Source organism: Typha angustifolia, chromosome 8 (assembly GCF_048772165.1).
Source record: "Typha angustifolia cultivar Huaian chromosome 8, ASM4877216v1, whole genome shotgun sequence".
Classification (NCBI taxonomy): Eukaryota; Viridiplantae; Streptophyta; class Magnoliopsida; order Poales; family Typhaceae; genus Typha; species Typha angustifolia.
Genome location: NC_133246.1, coordinates 13,859,281 through 13,878,430, shown reverse-complemented (window position 1 = coordinate 13,878,430; position 19,150 = coordinate 13,859,281). Strand labels below are relative to the sequence as shown.

At 35.0% G+C, this 19,150-nt stretch overlaps 1 protein-coding gene across 5 annotated transcripts; it reads right to left on the bottom strand.

Moving 5' to 3' along the window:
- Positions 1-425: 425 nt before the first annotated feature.
- LOC140764606 (protein ALWAYS EARLY 3-like) lies at positions 426-18,224 on the bottom strand. 5 transcript variants are annotated; one of them, XM_073103254.1, is made up of 19 exons: positions 17,995-18,224; positions 15,341-15,454; positions 14,978-15,082; positions 14,751-14,813; positions 14,022-14,099; positions 13,264-13,456; positions 13,056-13,183; positions 12,651-12,939; positions 11,158-11,241; positions 9,724-9,905; positions 8,577-8,888; positions 8,322-8,500; positions 7,962-8,244; positions 6,713-6,856; positions 6,472-6,618; positions 3,000-3,137; positions 2,694-2,903; positions 2,142-2,405; positions 426-985 (listed from the first exon to the last, which is right to left on the bottom strand). In XM_073103254.1, exons 2-19 carry the CDS (start codon positions 15,437-15,439, stop codon positions 788-790), a joined length of 3,096 nt encoding a protein of 1,031 aa, XP_072959355.1. In that variant the 5' UTR covers positions 15,440-15,454; positions 17,995-18,224; the 3' UTR covers positions 426-787. The 5 variants fall into 5 exon arrangements, with proteins under 5 accessions (XP_072959355.1, XP_072959352.1, XP_072959353.1 ...); XM_073103251.1 differs by having other exon boundaries at positions 15,341-15,451; XM_073103252.1 differs by having other exon boundaries at positions 18,000-18,224.
- Between the last annotated feature and the right edge of the window lie 926 nt (positions 18,225-19,150).

Genomic DNA, 19,150 nt, shown 5'->3' with positions numbered 1-19,150 from the left:
TTGCAGCCAGAAGGGATCATGCACACAGATAACTAAAGAAACTGGTGAGCCACTATTAAATTTTCACTTCCCTCTCTGAAAAAGAAAAAGAAAATTAAAACCTCCATTGCAATTCTCAGTTTTATACAATCTGGTTTTTTTTATTGAAGTGATAAATTTCCATCATTTAGTTGGTTCTCAGTTGATCACCAGTTGTAAGAAAGTGGTCTTATTTCTATTACCATCAGCAAATGCATAACAAAAAGAAATGAAAAGGAGACATTTACAGCCATACAAAGAGAGTTACAAAATGAGAGGTCGGCTAGGGCAACAAACCTAGCCCAAAATCAGAACAGGAGTGTAAAATTTCCTACCTGGAGCTCCATGGCCTGAGGGCACCTAATCCCCCTTTGCACGCCTAAAATTAGCTTAAAGTTTCACCCACCTTCCTACAAATCTTAGCTAATATATATTGAAAAAATAGAAGAGATTTCACATTCCATTGTGAACTGTACATAATACACAATTTATCACAGAGCTAATCTGCATCTACTCTAGAAGCAGACATCTACTTACATATTTCTCGATCTATTTTCCACATTACAGTAAAACTGACAGCAAATTAGTTGGATACAAGTCTGCATTCGCGTACCACAAATTCTGGTCACAATGAAACACCGCCATCCATCTGCCTGGAAACTTCACAAGCATTTCCTTCAAATTGGAAGTAGCACATTCACCATAATCATAGCAATACCAACTACCACCTTTATCAAGAAGATTATACCAGGTTTCGCCTCTCAACAGATTACACAGATACCTCAGCATGATGGGTGAAGCTTGTTGATGGTAATAATGCCAACATTTGATTCTTAATGATACTCATAAATGTTTCTATCTCACAGTAGATGGGGAGGTTCTGAGAACAACATGGCTGCAACCTGGCAACTGCATGCTCCAGTATCCATGCAATCTCGGCAGGGGGACACTGTCTCTGGGCACACATCTGCATGTTAAGTTCATAGTTAGGGGAATGCAATTCAAAACCTTCAACAGACATGATTTGCTACTAATTCCATAACAGAGGATCTCCAAAGGAACATCCATAAAGAATGTGTTTGACTCAAGATACATGATACAGAGGATAATAAAAATCATCCGGATCACAAAAATCTTTCTATATTCCAGACACCTTAAAATAAAATTTCTACTAAAGAAGAGCATCCACAGTCGGATGCCACTTAGGACAGCCACTGTCGTGCGACCTTAAAACTTTGTAGTCTAACCCTGTTTTCCAGGCACACCTTAAAACATAATTAACAGTTAAGAAGAGCTTCCAAAGGCAGGTGCCACTGTGGTAGCACAGTCATGGTTGCTGAGAGTTGGATTTGGAAAAACTTCTGATTAACTTGAGATCTTTGCAGAAAGAAAATGCAGGGAATAGTTAGGTGAGAAAAAAAGTGCACGTGAAAAGTCTCAAACTAAACTTAGGGGTTGTTTGGCTTCAAGTATTTAGAAAAACTACATTTATATATACATATGAAGTGCAACACAAAATCAATTTTCAGTTTATCATCTTATGAAATATTCTTTCCAAGAGTTAAAATAGGCTCATATGCAACATCTTAATATCTACTTAAATTAAGTGAATATTTAAACATATTCTCTCAATTTTTAATAGGAAGGAAAGAGGAAAGATACAAGACTTTTATTTACATTGATTTCTCATTTAACATTATAGATGTCACATCTTGAAACACATGAAACCAAACAGCCCCTTAGTATGTTACAGAGAAGTTGGGAGCATATATGCTAATACAAGATAAATTTCATGCTTCAAGATAACCACAACTCACAATTCTTATCCAATGGATGATATACTTTAAGAAAATCAAAGTTTAAATTCGGGATCGAATAGGTAGGACAAGAAAGAGGAATTTGGGAAAAAGGAGTATAAAATGGGAGTTAAATACTAAAACAGATCAAAGGAAAAAAGCAATTGCAATAGGTTAACTACCAGCAGATAATTCAATAATAAAAACTGATCTACACAGATACACTCCTACATAGACAAATATTACCTGTTCAACTCAGCATCCTACATTCCTACCAACAAAAAGTATCTCTTACGTAAAAAGGAAACTTTTGTTCGGAAACCTTACCTTAATCATAAGAAACGTTGAAATACAAGATGAAATCAATTCCGTAGGGAACTGAGCATCAGTAGCAATATATTGTTCCTTTGAAGTGGGTTCATGACCTTTTGACAGATCTGAAATGCCTGAATTTAATTTACTCTGAGATGCTGAATTGCTGATTCCTGAAAGAGGGCTGTATCTTTTCCCCAGTCTATGGAAATCATCTTCTGTTTGCTGATTTTCTTTAGAAACTAAAGCCTCCATCCTTTTCCAACTAAAGGACATCTCCTGAATGTACATCAAGAAACCATGAGCAACAAAATATACGAGCATGTATGCAAAAAGGTGCATTAGGCCACAATTATTGATGAAAATATGAAATGAATGTCGCAAGCACATCTCAGTAAATGCTGTATTATTCGAGGTTGGTGGAAATCAAAGATATTGCACGCCAGTTAACAAGAACTAACTCACACAATAGCACAGATGTCTCATTTATAAATGCTAAGAAACATGACTGTGTAACATATGCTAAAAATTTCAAGGCACTCACATCCTTCACATTGTTTGTCTTACCTGGATAGCTGCTTCAACCATCTGTTTTGCTTTTAACATAGAACTCTCAACAATTTCCGATACATTAGACCCTATATCATGACCATAATGATCATAGTTAATGAAGGAATCAGGTCTAACATGTCCAGAATTATCAACTGAACGAAGCCATGGAACTGTCAAGTCACCAGTGGTGTTGTATAGGCTAATATTACACAGGGCTGATGTGACCTAAAAAATTACAACAGTAATAATAGTTTGTCATCAGAAGGCAGAAACAAGCGGCAAGTGTTAAATTGAAGGCAATGAGATCCATGAGAAACTTGCCTGGTTACCAGCTTCTTGAAGCTGAGATAAAATTGTGGCAGACTTCTCTCTAAATTGTTCCGGATTCAGTACTGTGTCTCCATAGTTCTTTCTGGGAGCATTTGTGTTCATGTGTTTCAGTTCACTAACCAAGGCTTCCTGCAAAAGGTCAGCATGAGAGAGATTTGTTTTCAGAAAGTTAGATTAAATAACCAATAATAGAAAGTCAACTTGTAGAATTATTCAGATAACCAGATAGCACGAACAATACAGCTATCAGTGTTCATCAATTTGTAATGACAGAAAATACCCTACTTATGTGGGCGTCAATGCTGAATTGAGCCCAATTTTCATCTCGTGCTCACAAGTCATAAAATCCACTCATGGTTCAACTCAACTTGTTATGGTTTCATTGATTTGACTTAGATACAAATCTGGACTCCTTTTGAATTGGTTCAGCTCTGATTTAATTTGGTTATTTAGGTTAGCGAACTTAATTTGGATTAGTCAGATGTGGGGGTTGTCCACAACTCCACATATTAGATTGACTCATCATATCCAGCCATAAATTAGGATTTCGATTAGGCTTGAGTTGAAGACAAGTTTCAAAGAATGGGAAATCCACTATAACTTGGACTTTATTTCTCCATATATTGATCAATCACTAGTTTACCCTTTAGCTGCACAGAGTTGAATCAATCTAAAGCTTCTTCTGCAATATTCTTTTACCCCAGTGAAACTCTAGTAACTTGATTACCTTACCTAATAATATGCAGCATGGATGAAATATGGCAATGCCCAAGAACAAAGTAACAGATGGTATCACGGAAGTGCCAGCAAATAAGAATTAACAAATAAAAGAAATAAAGAAACACTTGCCATTTTAATTTATCAATAAATCCAAATTTTACAAATACATGAGCATCAATTGCAATAAGGGTGTCACAGTGTATGAGTTCAGCCATTGATGGGTCTAGGGAGGCAAGATGTATGCAGCTTTAGCTAAATTATGGAGAAATTTCATGCTTGAACTCATGTCCACTGGTTGCAATAAGCCCTACTATCATACTTAGTGGCACCCTCAGATATGTGCATCATCAATATCATTCGTAACTTCAAACATTGAAGAAGATCTGAGTTCGTGGATCTAAACATGTTCATACTAGGAAACACTGACAATTCAAATAGCATGTCATGTTCGTGTTTAACACTCGTTAAACACGTTTCATACACTTCTAAGTATATGATATTTAAAAGATATAAACAAATTTAAACACTCATTGGACACTTTCAGATACTTTCGAGACACATTTTGGACACTCATTGGACACTTTCAGAAAAAAATTTAAACACTCACTAAATACTTTCGAGCCCGAGGTCGTTTTCTTAATATTTTGTTCCAATGGATCTCTTTGTGACATTCTCTTAATTATTCAAGACACTACAAGTTAACTTCCGAAAATTTGCTCTTAGATATTTGGATCTATGTATACTACCTGTGTATATAGATTTTATATTGTAATACCTTTCTTTTTTTTAACGAAAAATAACAACATAATATGTCAGCCAGTATAGTAAAGATGAAGCTAATACTCTTTTTGTTGTATTTAGATAAGAATGCATTGCTTTCATCACTCCTCTACGCTAATTATGTCGAACAACCAACTTTTTAATAGCATAAGTTGTTCTTTTTATTTTTATAGGCATTTCTTTGTTTATCATGTTTTTCTAACTTGTCATTTGATCATTTGATGCTCTGTTAAACAACCAGCTCTATTAGTAGCCTAGTTCATTTTGTTTGCCTTTTCATTAGCCTAACTGCTCGATGCTTGGTATGAGAATCTCAACTTTGATTTTCTTTGTATCTTTTTATCTTAGTTGTTTACATTCTTTTTTATTCTTTTAACAGGATCATGATCTTTGGACAATAAAATGGATGGCTTAATGTTAATGTTTACTTATTTTAAACTATTTGTAATTTGTAAAAGTTTGTTTTAATTGTCATTAGATTTGAGAGTTGGAACTAAAAACTTATTATATGGATTTGTTCTAAACTTTGTTCTATAGAATTTGTTGTATGGATTATTTAGACTTAAGAGTTAGAACTTCGTTCTAAACTCCAAACTTTGTTGTATGAATTTTTGTTATAATAAATTATTAGAATTAGAATTTTAATGTTGTATGAGTTTTGAATTAGAAATAAGTTATTTTATTTGTATAATACACTATTTATATAGAATAAATCAATAAATATTAAATTTTATATAGGCTTTATTAAATGGGTTAGATGGGTCGTATTAACACGACCTGTTTATTAAACAGGTTAGATGGGTTGTGTCGTGTACACGTTTAATAATCGGGACGTATTTGTATCTACTAAATACAACACGTTTATTAAACAGGTCGTGCTTGTCTCAAGGTGAAGTTAACCAAATCTAAATCTAACCTGACCCGATTGCCACCCTAAGAAGATAAAGAGAAGACAAGAGAAAAAATTATTACTCTAGAGAGAGAGAGAGAGAGAGAGAGAGAGAGAGATGACATAGCACATTTGGCCAAAAAAAGCTTTTTCTTTTCATAAATCCATGGTTTGTTGCAACTTACAATTTTTAGCCACTAGGATCCTTCTATAAGGAAATCCTAACTTACTCCCTAAGAAACCAACTTCAAATCAAATAAGCTAATGGGACTCTTTAAATAACCTAAACAAACCCTAATTTGAACAGGAGTCCTTTAAGAAATAATGATAAAACAATCTTTCAGTATTGTTCACTGCTACAGTCAATTCAAAAGAATTAAAATATAATTAATAACAGTCTAAAAATTGTATAGACTATAGACTTCCTCAGATCTACATTCTTCATCAGGAAAATAACATTTGCAACAACTTGAACTATTTGAGATATTTCAGGCATTTACTTGTTCCACTAGTTTTCTTTGTCTAGATACTACCAGGATCTTTTGCAAAATATTGACTAATGAACAACGGTGACTCCCTTCTTGAAAAAGTAGCCAATATTTGACTCAATTAAATTAAAAGTTACTTCAATCAACTAAGGTAGATAAAGTCTTGTTTTAAAAACTCAACCCCTATACCATTTTTTGCCACATATTTTACAAAGAATGGAGCAGGAAGCATCACTATACCATGCATCTTAAGAAGCATACCAATCTTTAAACATATTGCTCCACGTACATATATGTATATAATCCAAAAACTTGTATGTCAAACATTTTGACTACTCTTAATTATCTTTGTGCTTGACATAAAAGTGCATTTTAATATCGGTTCTCTTCCTGGTGAAACTTCTCTGCGGTATGCCCTGATACTCTTAAGTCTCAAGTTGGTATGTACATTGTGGAAAGAGCACCCAAGAGAGAGGAAGTTGAAATGTAATTATAAATAAGCATGTAACGTGGAGCTTGTCATAAATGATGAAACAATGATGGAAGAATATGTTAAAAAAACGAAACAATTATCGAACAAGATCACCTTTTTCTGCAGCGCGCGACTAAATTCAGCAACAGCAGCTTCCCTCTCATGGAGCTGAGTCAAAGTCCAAGGTTGATAATACATCGAACGCTGTGAAGCAGTAATAAAATCACTTTCAGCCCCTACAGTGGCATCACCAGTATTATCCTGCCAGAAAATTCTTTATCTGAGTACTTTGGAATTATAAATATTATAAACCCCTTATGTGAGGAAAAACAAAAGATACTAAGCGTAGATAAACCTTAAACTTCTTATTCCATGTATACTTAGAAGAGGGAAAAAGAGAAGTGCAATCTCCACTCCCCATACTTTCATTTACAGCAGCACTTTGCACAAGGTCTTCAGGCATGTTCTCCAATGGATCTAAAGGCATACAGTCAATATCCTGAAAAAGAATACATTTACTAGTATAAATGAACTTTGCCATTTTATGAGATGTTGTCATTCAATAGGACAACATACTTTGTTTCACCAACTACAGCATGCAAACTTTAGTAGCAAGGACCATGAAGAGTAAACTCATAAGGTGAGATCCTGAGTTGTGTAAATGGACAATATTATGCTTGTGCATATGCATCATATGTATGCGTGCGATGTGTCTGCAATGTCTGTGCAATGTATCTAAAAAATGATACATACATAAACGTGCATACGTGCATATATATCAGAGAGATGTGTCAAACCCATTTCCTCATAAACCTCATATTTTAGAATATTATATAGGAACTAATACAACCGCTCCATTATGAAATTTTTACACAATCACTAATTGCAATATTGGGACAAGAAAGCATAGAAACCTGGTGTTGGAAAAGTACAACATGATGTTGGTTTGAGAACAATTAAATAGCAGGAATTTCTTATATGTAGGCATTACAAATTTCTAAATTTATCGAAACAAAGGAAGTTTTTTAATTATTTAACCATCACAATATAAAAGCTCCTATATTGTTATAATGAAACTCTTGATATAGACGTTTTAAGTTGAACTATATAAAAGACAAGTAAATTGAGGGTCAACAAGCTATAATCACCCCAGCTTATATAAAAGGACCTCATAGCTACATATGCCGATCTCAGACACCTGAATGGTTTTTGTAGTGTTAAAAAAATGTTCACCTGAATTGAAGAGCATCAGGACTAATCTAACAAGGACCTTCTTCCTTATGGGCAATATGTGTTGAATAACTCTATCACAGAAAGACTATCCAAAAGACAAAACCGAGGTGGACATCTGCCATGGTAAAGCCATTTTCTGCATTCAAGCGCACCTAAATTTGCATCTATAATCTGTACACTGAAGTTGTAAGCGTATACTTATACTGCATTACAATGATGGAGTTGCTTCCAGTAAGGAAAGAAAATGCAACATATGCTCCAACTACATAGCATATACATTACTGAATACATGAATCCATGAAGTGCTAAGTCTGCTAACAACAGAATATTAAAAGGAAGAAATAGAGAACAAACAGCATTAGACACATTACCATCACAAACTCTACTCCTAGATCAGGCCTGTCAAATTGAACTTTGCATTGCTCTAGATCAACAGTCAATATTTTCCCATCATAAAGCTCTCCTGTTCTGGGGTGACGAGCAATGATCTGCTGACCAACTGACAATGGTCGAGCTAAATCTGTTGGAAGTCCATCCCTCATGCCAGTTCGTAGTTTATCATAATGTCTTCTAACTGTTTTACGATATTGTTCAAGTTTCTCCCTCTCTTCCAGTAAAAACTTCTTAGAAAACCGCCGCGGTTTGCCAAGAGAACTGCAAAGAAGAACCAAATGAGGCGAAACATTAGAAAGATCAAATACAAGACTTGAGCTGCTTGGTCAATTGAATACCTCCTTATAATGCTCCACTCTGCACGGGTCAACCTTGGTATGTGGCCCATCTTTACATGATTTAGGTACTCTACAAAGTCATTTCTGGCAAACCATGGGTAATCGATTGCACTGTAAAACCACTCATATGCACACCATCTACGTAGCATTTTGAATGACAAGCAAAGAGGAAGTTTTTCCTGTAAGAATCATGATTAGTACCAAAAAGGCCAACCGGGTATCTGGTAACCAGATAAGAAGTTTGATCGCCCCTACCTTCAAATAAGCAGTGCTTTTGTAATCTGAGATTAAATACTCATCAGTATCTGTATCTTCTATTCTGTCACAGGTCTTCAGCTCTGACTGAAACACTTGTTTACACAAATTTGCTTTCCGCCTGCTTCTAGTTCTGGCTGGCATATTGTGATTATTTATGGTCGGAACCTGGGAATCCGATTCAGATAACTCAGCCGCTGCTCTTTGATGATCAGTATTTAAGGAGTACTGTAGGTCATAGATTTGATTTTCTTGGTTTGACAGTGGAACTAGATGATTGCCAGGGGAAGGCTTTTCATCTTCGACAGAAACCTACAAAAAGGTTAACATGGTTGAGAAAGAAATCTAAAAACAGATACTAGACCTGTAAGACTTACTTCATTTTGATGGAAAAAGGAATGTGGTAAAACAAATTAAACACAAGATGGGTCGAAAAGAAAACAGGCTTCTCTTGTTCATGAAGGCTGAAGCAGAACCCATTAGAAGCTGAGAGAAAATCTAAAGCTAAGCTTTTGGAATGACAAACTATCAAGATTTCATCAACCATCTAGTTAAGTTAAGATCTCAACCCAGGGTTTCAAAGAAACAGTATTCAGCAATTAATTTGTAAAGGAGACAAGAGATGTATGGAAATAAGATGCAAAGAATAAGGTTACACTTGTATTTCTCTCTTATTGTAAATAAACAGTAGGGAGTCCTTTGGCTTCAATGATTCTTTGAAGCAGAAATTTTTGACGACAACAATACAGCAAAGAAGAAGAGAAAGTAGGAAAAGTAGAAAGAAAGATGGTGAAGGAGAGAGGAAGACCATAGATAGGCGACCAAAAGAGAATATAATCAAGGATCAGAAAATATACAGAACTGAATAGGGGAAGGGTGATGAGCTGTTGACCTTAAAGAAAGAAAAGAAGATAAAAGGGAGTGGTCTCTCACTCTCTCTAACCCCACCTAATCCCCACAACAAGGTAACAAACACAGAGAAATGATTCACCTTGGTAAGTTTCGTTAAGATTGCAGCTTTTGGGATGTGGCGATAATGGAAAGAGGGGAAAAATTATATTCATCCACATGTAAGCATAATCTCGAACGCAATTGGTTTGTCAACTAGAGGAAAGGAACAAAAATGTATTCTTCATGAGCTTCTTACCTCTTCAGCTAGCAACCTCCTTTTGGTTTTTGGTTTTTCTTTAAGAACAGAGCATTCATTAGAACATGAAACATGTTCTTTAACCCCTTCATGGCTATCGGCTTGAACTTGACCACCTGAAGCGTACACTCTTTCCTTTTCGACAGAGATTTTGGACTTATTGCTCGTATTTCTTGCTGACCCTGTCACAGTTAAAAGAGAACTGTGGGCCAACATAGCAATACTCTATTTCTGCCATAAAGATTAAAATGACTCTCCCCATGCAATGTAAAAAAATTAGAACTTGAAGTTACATTAACACACAGTGGAAGCATATTATATGATAATTAGATTGAAATTACATAGATATATACAGAACGTTTACATGATGCCTACCTGCATACACACATCTACAGAGATATTATATAAAAATTACATTTCCAGTAGCATATGTAAGTATACAAGGTACATTCTTTCGGTCTAGCGATAGTGTTTTACTTGGTGAGCTTTTTATCAAGTACACGAAGCTTTCTCTACATAAATTAATCAGAAGAATAAGAGCTAAGTTCCTTACAAGAGAGAAGTATGAGGCTATAAACAGAAAAAAATTCCTCAGCTATGCTTAAAGTTGACCAAATTTTTCGTGTGTCTCTCTTTCCATTTCATCGTTTTACTACCGATTCCATCTTAATATAGTCATTTGGAAGCATCGACTATCTTATAAAAATGTGCGCACAACTGCATATGTATATTCAGTATAATTGATTAAAGAAGGGGAATCTTCCAGAGGAAGAGTAAGAAGTCTCAAATGAATTTAACCTTTGTATGACCTGTTCTCCCAAATACATCACAAGAGTGTTTACTTTTTGGATCCAAGAACAATACCTTGGATGAGAATTCCACAATAGGTTGTCCACACTAACAATGATTCAACCATCCCTAGTCTCAAAACTACCTTCCAGAACATGTTGAAACAAGTAGACAGAGGTAAAGAAAATGACAATGCACAACAGAGGGAAGGGGGGTCCTTTTCTAGGGCAAGATGAAAGAATAAAGAAAGAAACAGATCACCTGAGTTTCAAAATTCGAAGTTTGAGACAAGATAATAATGCACAAAATATCCTGAGCTATTTTACAAAAATATAACAAGAAAATAATAGAATGCTCAAGAATTCTCCAGGACATCAATTGAACTATTCTAGCTCATGACAAAACTAATTCCTCATAATGAACAAATATTCACACATAAATTCACACCATAATGCCAAATAACATATAATGCAGATGAGGAAGAAAAAGAAGCATAATGCGTGCACAAGTAAAAAATTAAATAAATGTCAAAATCCTAGTTAAATTTAGCTTCAGATGGCATGGAAATCTCAAAGTTTAAAACACCATACTTCCTAAAATCAAATAAGTATCCAACCGAATATATATAGAAGAAAGGAGGCTAACCAGATTCAACATCAACAATATGCAGTTCAGAATTTGCAGACATATCTACGAAACTCTGTAGAACACATAGGGCAGAATTCTCATCTGCACATGGAGAAGTAAAATATCAGTCAAAATATTCCTCCTTGCTTATCTTTCTCAACACAATCAAATGCTAGTTTTATAGAGTTTCTTTAACAAACAAATACAAGAGAAAATATAAAAGGAACATCTTCAAGCAGCAGAAATGTTAATTACTTAGTTACATAAAAGTAATGCAAGAGCAGATATGTGTATGCAACTTGACAGCATAGAAGTGAGATGCACGTCAACTGACAAAAAAAAGGGCAACTATAGCATGTACTACTTGAAAAATGAAGTCTACAGAGATAATTACTGATATAAGCATCCTCATACGAAAGAATCTTAGTATGCATAGCCCAATATGCAACTTCCACAGTATAAATTATATTCTGGCTCCCATCCAGTACACAAAATGGTGCTTTCCTTTATGGAATCAGGTTGTCTAGTGGCAAAACAGGAATAGGCATTTATTATTAAGAATATTTAATCCCTGTGAATTATGTTTCCATTCTTTTGGATGTGTGCATCACAGGATTAGATCTTGCAGTAGCCTATGTGAAATCCAACCAACACATATAAAATTGAGAAACATCAAAAAAGATACACAAGCATATTTTTATTATTATATGTACAAGCATGGCCAAAAGTAAGTACAAGAAACATGCTAAGAAACTAGGACGATGAGAAATGATCCTGTGAGGTTTTCTAGAATAATCTAACTTAAGTCTTGTTTTTGTTCATGTATATGATATTAAGATAATTGCAAGTAAAATGCCTAACTGACATCACCTAATAGCTTTCAAGATCTCAGGCTATTTTCTAAAATCTAAAAAATAGATTTCTTCTAAATAAATTTACAATCTTTGAACAGAAAAGAAGCAGATATTGTGTTGTGAACCCCATCTAAAGGCCTCTCTTAGAGTTTTGACATAAACATAGTATAAAGATAGTGGCTGCTGAATAAATAGATTACCAGAGCTCCTAATACCAGATTAAGAAAATGCAAAGCATGAACTGGTAATGACATAAATTACAAAAGTATGTCAGTTTGACAAGTTTCCTGAAAAAGAAAATCCAACATCTGCTTGGATGAATAAAAGTTCACCAAAGTGATGCAACAAAAAGATAAGACCACCTACGATGTTTATAACAAATATCAATCTCTATGGGCCATAGGCAAATATTTATAACACTTGCACTTGCACTAAAGGATCAAGCAGAAAGCCATTCATCGAAAATGTTCAATTGATAAAACTAAATGAATCATTAAATTGTATAATAAGTTCCCGCAAAAAAACATAGATTCAAATAATCATTGTTATCTGATACATTATAGAAGAAAAAAAATAAAGGAGAAAATAGTACAATATCCTGCAACCTCAATAAAAAATAAGGTTAAAAGACTCAAACATCACAAGGAATAAATATACCTTCAGTAAAGATTTCAAAAGCCCATTGTTTCAGCCCCTCGAAACCCTGAGAGTTTTTTCCTCCTCTCTCATTAGTTTCAATTTTTCCAACATCAAGTCCTTTTATACCAGTACAAGCCTCTCTCACATCAGATTGGTGCACTGTAATTCCTGAATCTTTTCGTCTCTTTGCATTCTTTTGATCTTTAAATGAACAAGCACTTCTGCTATTTTGCAATGTTGCAGTCACAGAACCTCCATCCTTTCCAACAAAAGTGCAATTATTCTTGGTCATCTCTGATTCAACATACTTAGATTATACCCAAAAAAGTTATTTTAACCATAGAATCATAGATAAATTGCAGGAATAGAAAAAAAAAAAAAACATGCTGCCACATGATCGCTTTTATCAGAAGAAGCACCTACCTTATATTTCACACTAGATTTACTTGGTAAGATGCATTTATCCAGGTTACTCTTGTCCGAGCAAAATGGGACAGGGAACCGAGGTGTCCGTTTTCCAACAGCACGTGGACGGGTACCATCAAAGATATCTAATTAAAATTGACTTAAGATGTTACTTAGAAGTCCTTAACATAAAAAAAAGGGCATTATGTTTCTAACTATTACTTGCCTCCAGAATGCTTCTTCCTCAAGAAAGACAAACATTCAGAATCAGATGGTGCTGAATGAGTTTGCATGTAATCATGGTGAGGCCCGGAAAATCCTTTTCGACTGCCAAGTTGAAGTTTCCCAATGCCAAGTTTCTGGGTCTTATGAGATCCTTTAACCTCTTGACTGCCTTCTCCATCGCTGTTACTTCCATCCTGTCAATTAGATGTTATCTACTTCCAGATGCTAAAATTACCAAATCACTTAAGGGAAACAGTAGCAATATAGAAAGGCAATGATGAAAGATTCATTATGCAAAGAAAGACCAAGAGTTCCTAAATCAATAAAAAAGATAACCGAAAGTTGTGAAATCTAATTAAGGTCAAAGACTCAAAAAGTTAAGGGAAAAGTTCAACAAGTTGGAAATTATAGATAAATCATTCCACAAAACACTTTCCACATTAGATCAGCAGATAAAATGGATGGTGCCAAGTAACATTTGGTAACCATAAGAAACAAGTGCTAACAGGTGGAAACAAGAAGTTTTGTGATCCTCTTCTCCATGACAAAATTTAGCATTTGAATTGAGCCTTGGGGAAGTTCTTTCCAAGTATTTCACACAAGCTATTTTTCATCTTTATAAGATGTACCATGGTGAAAAACTTCATCTACAACAAGCTAATATTCAGAAAGAACCAAAATTAATTGAAGCACAAATTTACTGACATAAGCTACATAATGCATTGCAAACCAATTGAACAAGAAAATTTTAGATCTTACCAGAATACTGTAATGGTCAGTCATCATCGCAATTAATCCAGCTGCAGTGGCCGTGCCTTCTGGAAGAGATAAGTATGCCTGAAAAATTGCATTTTAATATATATGTATATATATAGGGTTAATCAAAAGTCTGACTAAAAATAGATGCCTAATCAGAAGTAATATCACACGAAGACAAATGTCTGTAAGAAAAAATTATAATTGATAAGACCATAAATTTTATTTTAACAGCGAGGAATAATTATTGGTTAGCCTACATTCAATCTAGCAACAGTGCACCTCTAGTCCCAACTGGAGGTGACATGATTTTGAAATAATAAAATGGCTATAGTCCCAACTAAAAGGATGTATGAATCAAGATAAAATAAGGTAAATCAAAGATAAAGATATTAGGTTACCAGGAAAACAGGAAAATTATGTTTCAACATATCATGTTGTGAATAGAAGTTATTAATGGAAAAGCACTCAAGCATAAAGCTACTCATATTGAAGAGATGAAGAATGATGAGACAGATTGAAAAGTGACCAAGATTAACCACAACAACTAGAACACCTCTAGATCCAACTATTTCAGCGAAATATAGGATCATTCTCCAAAGTACATTCTGTGTTTCTTTTTTGTTTATTTTAAATAAAATTCATGCTTGAATATTCTGGTTAATGCTTTCCAGTAAAAGAAAAGCAAAAATAAAGGAAATCAAATATGAAAGGTCCCTACAAATTGCTCACCCTATTCATATTATATATGGCCTCCACCATGTCTGATGACCTGTTCGGTACTGCTGCTACCACCTGGATATCAAAAGAGTACTATAGATGGAAATGTATAGACTATAGAGTCCCTCCGATGTAAAAAAAAAGGTTGATGATGATTACTCAAAAGAACTACTTTTATTAGTATTATTTTTAGGAGAAACAACAATAACAGGATGAAAAACAACAGATCAAAAGCAAACTTTTTTCCAATCTTTTCCATATTTGCGGTATGCTTCATAAAAATGTTCCAGCTCCTCCTTGCTCCACTGAGAGCCTAACATATCTGATAATTTCCTCTTCCTCTTCTGCACAAATGAGATTCTTGTAAAGATTTAGAATAGAAAAGAAGGAAAATATATTGAATTTTTCCAGCAGACACAACAATCTATATGGGAAAGAAGTTACATAATACATGTCCGTTTACCAATACAATACATAACATATATATACAGATATATAAGGATGACATATCTGAAAAGACTTATCAGTTATCAGAAATTCATCTCATCAACATAAGAGTCAGATAGAGGTAGCTAAAACTTCTTGGGGGACAAAGAACTCACTTTTGTTTTGCTTGTAGTTGTTTTATCTCTCTCATTCCAAACCTCGTTCCCTTTGAACAGGTGCTTACTCATATATCGTGATCGCTTTGCAGGACCCATTGTAATTATTTACTGCTAGATTATGAAGGACAGAGAAAAGAGAATCCAGTCAGATAAAAACAACTTCGATAGTGAAATAGGAATGCATGCTCTTTCCAAAAGGAGCAAAAGAAAACTAGGAGACCAGGCAAGAAATGTGAAAGACAAGTAAGTATTCATTCAAGTATATTACACTACATTATAAAAACTAAAATATTTTCTAGGATTTTAGAAAAAGAAATGCCAGCCGCTATTGTGATCATGGATCCCAAAATTGGCCGATTCCAGACCCAAAACCAGTTTTCTCGGGATTAGTCAAAACTCAGTGGTATCGGCTTTAAGATTCACGTCAAATCTAAAATATATCTAACTTAGAAGACATTAATAATTGATGTCCTCAATTGTCTTTTTTTTATTTTTAATTCTTATCCTCTATCTCTCACATACACTCTCCTCTCACCCCTCACACTTTACCGAGCTCATTTGGCGGCTAATCCGGTAAGCCTCTTCTGCTTCTCCACCTTTAGTAAACTCGGAAGATTTTTTTTTTTCTTTTCTCATTTCTCATTTCCTCTTTCTCACCCACTTTTTAACTCATCTTTTTTTATTGCTATAAAACAACCATGAAGAGAGATCTTTCTCTTCGATGTTGTTCCGTAATAATAATTTACGAGTATAAAGATTTATAAAATTCAAGTCGAAATTCATTATAAATTTTAGTAAATTTTTTCTTTAGTTTTTAGACTTCAGATGTGACTAACTTTTATTTTCTGATTTTTCTATTATTTTTTAGTAAATTTTCAAGTACCATCTAGTCATCCAACATATTCTAAACTAATAGATCATACAGCTTCTAGCACAAACTGCAACAGTCTAAAATGCTGCACAACTAAAGCAGCATTAAATTTTTAGATAGCAGACACATGCTCTTCAGGTAATGTGCCTGTTAATCTAGTGACATTTGGAAGGGCTACAAGTACTCTAATCAAGTGCCATCTCAGATATGTAGAATAATAGAGCCTAAAGGTGACAATGAGATGCGCAATCTAATTATCTGTTACCAGATAAATGTGGTGCTTAATCATGTGTATTGTTGGTGTAACCAAGGTGCAATTGATAAACTTCTGATTAGATATAAGATAATAAATCTTTTAAGCATTTAACATGTTAACTATGATAAGCATGTTGTAGTTTATTGTGAATTATGTAAGCATGTACGATCTAGAAGGTGCAATTCATCTATTATAGAAACAATATGTTAGCAAAGAACTAATAGAGCCAATCACCATAGCAACAGAGTAATTTGAGTAACATCAAAATTGTCGAAGTACTCTTATATGACATATATTTGCAGTTCTGTCCAATTTCAGCCAAAGGTCAAAACTTTAGTCTGTCCTTTTGAAAAGTGTTTTACCAAAGTTATGGTGTTTATTTTCAGAACTAAGTTCTGTATCTGCATCTATTAAAACCAAAACAATTGTTTCAATTTGGGAGGTCTGATCCAACATTCAAACCTTTCATGACTTAAAGGCTTTGAGTCAAACATAACCTACCTAATAGTAGTTCAGGCTTTCATGATCCAGACAAATCGTTATGACTGCTCCTATAGAAAATAGAGAATCAAATACTTCTTCACAAAATTATCAAGTCGCTTTAGCAGGCTTGACATAGTTTGGCACCTATTATTTTAGTTCTCTCTTTCCCAGTAGCACACAGCATGCATCTTCTCCTTTTGTCCACCTCATCAAATAGGGAGAATACTCGATTGCTTTAATCTCTCAGTCATCAATCATCATGACACCATTTCAAGCAGAAGAACATAATTGGAGTAAATTCCTTCTAAGAGGCTACAGCAAGATAGGAACTTAGCATCCAAATTTGCAATTTAGGATTTATTATATTGTTTACCTTCACAATATGCAAGTGTTTGAACTCTTATACAAAAAAAATTATATATTTTTCTATTATTACATGCTACCATAGAAATCATAAGATTTTCTGTTTTGTCAGTATGGTTTGAAAAGTACGCAAAATAAAAAGGTAAAAGAGGCTCCTATGTGACCTCTCTATATATTTCTGCAATAAAATTTCAAAACATTACTAATAGTGCAGGAAAGTACAAAATATAGCGTGAATAAGATCTGCTAATCATCAAACCAACTTATTCTTTCACAAATTCCTTGGGTCTCACTTGGTTGACAAAGCTGCAAAACCACGTCGAAGCATGTTTGAGACCAATTAGCAAGCTTGCCCCCACAAAAATGTATCCCAGAAAATTCAGCATGCGACTACATCAGTAAAATCTAGATATCTCAGAAGAACTCGGAACTCTCCCGAGCCATCACAGATTCATTGAAAAAGGAATAAAAAAAATCGCATAATCGAACAATAAACTCAGGTATAAACAGAAAACAATATCAGGCAAAAACCAAAATTCTTTCACCTCAGAAACATCAATATAGAGTGGTTTTTAAGGTCAAGAACTCTAGAGGCATCTCCTTCATACACCACAAATTTCGGAATATAATTTTAAGTTTATATGACAGGGAAGACGAATTCGGTAATGGAAACCACACCTTACCGTCTAGATAGCGGCGAAATCGATCGAGGGAAAAAAAAAAAAAAAGAGACGCGGTCGAACGATCACTTAGATCTCCTCTTTAGAAGCAATTCAGGAGAGAGAGTGAGCGAGAGAGAGAGAGGAGAAGAGTTCAAGGGTTTGAGATCGGGCGAGAAGAGGTGGGGATTTGGGGAGCGTGAGGAAGAAAGGCGGCCTTGGCGGGCACCAGGTACGAAGGGCTAAAAAGAAAGAATTCCGAAAAATAAAATTGGCATGAAGCCATGAAGGCGGTCTTTTATAGTCTCCCCATCTGAACGATCGATCTGATGAACGGCTCAGATTTAAGGAGAGCGGGATTTTTTATTTATTTTCTATATTGTTTGAAGGAAAGCCCGTGGGCCTCGAAAGTTGAGGCCGTCGGCAGCGTGAGCTGAGGGAACTGGCCAGCAGTGGGAGGGGTCAATCCAGCTGGCCTTTGACCCCCACAAAAAACAAGTCAAGTCGTTGACATACCAGACAGAGGTCAATGAGCTTTAAGTAAAACATGTGAAGGTTTTATTTTTTTAATTAATAGATATAAGTGCACTGGTTAGATCATACTACAATTCTAATCTCTGTCGTTAGTTCTCTATGCTAACAGAATCACACTTGAACTAACCCAACTTGTTCGGGTGCTTCTATGGAGCACATTATGATCACATATGACGTCAAGAAATTACTTAGAAGTTGTTTTTCTTCCTTACGGTTGCTCTGCTCCACCGTTGAACTTGGCTAGTTATTGTTTCTATCTCATTCTTTTTCGTTTTCAAGCTCTTTCATTTATCGGCCAACGAGCAAGCTGTAGCTCTGCTATCCAAATCAGATCACTCGGCCTTCTTCAAATGCAGCTACGAAGGGTAACAAGACACGCTCTATGCAAACGATGGCTTTGAAATGGACGAGCAGTACTAGTATTCCAGAGCTGCAACTTCTTCGTCAGCAGAGCCACTTCTCCAGCAAAAGAACGATTCAACCAAAGTCTCTGGATTTGCATTCCAGAACTGCTCGATAGTGGCTGCATATATCAGATCTCGCACCCCGATTAAGAGCTCCTTCCAGACATTTTTGGATGCATATATACTTGTCCAAAGTTTCTTTGACGTTACTCCTCCTTCCCTATCACCTGTACCACT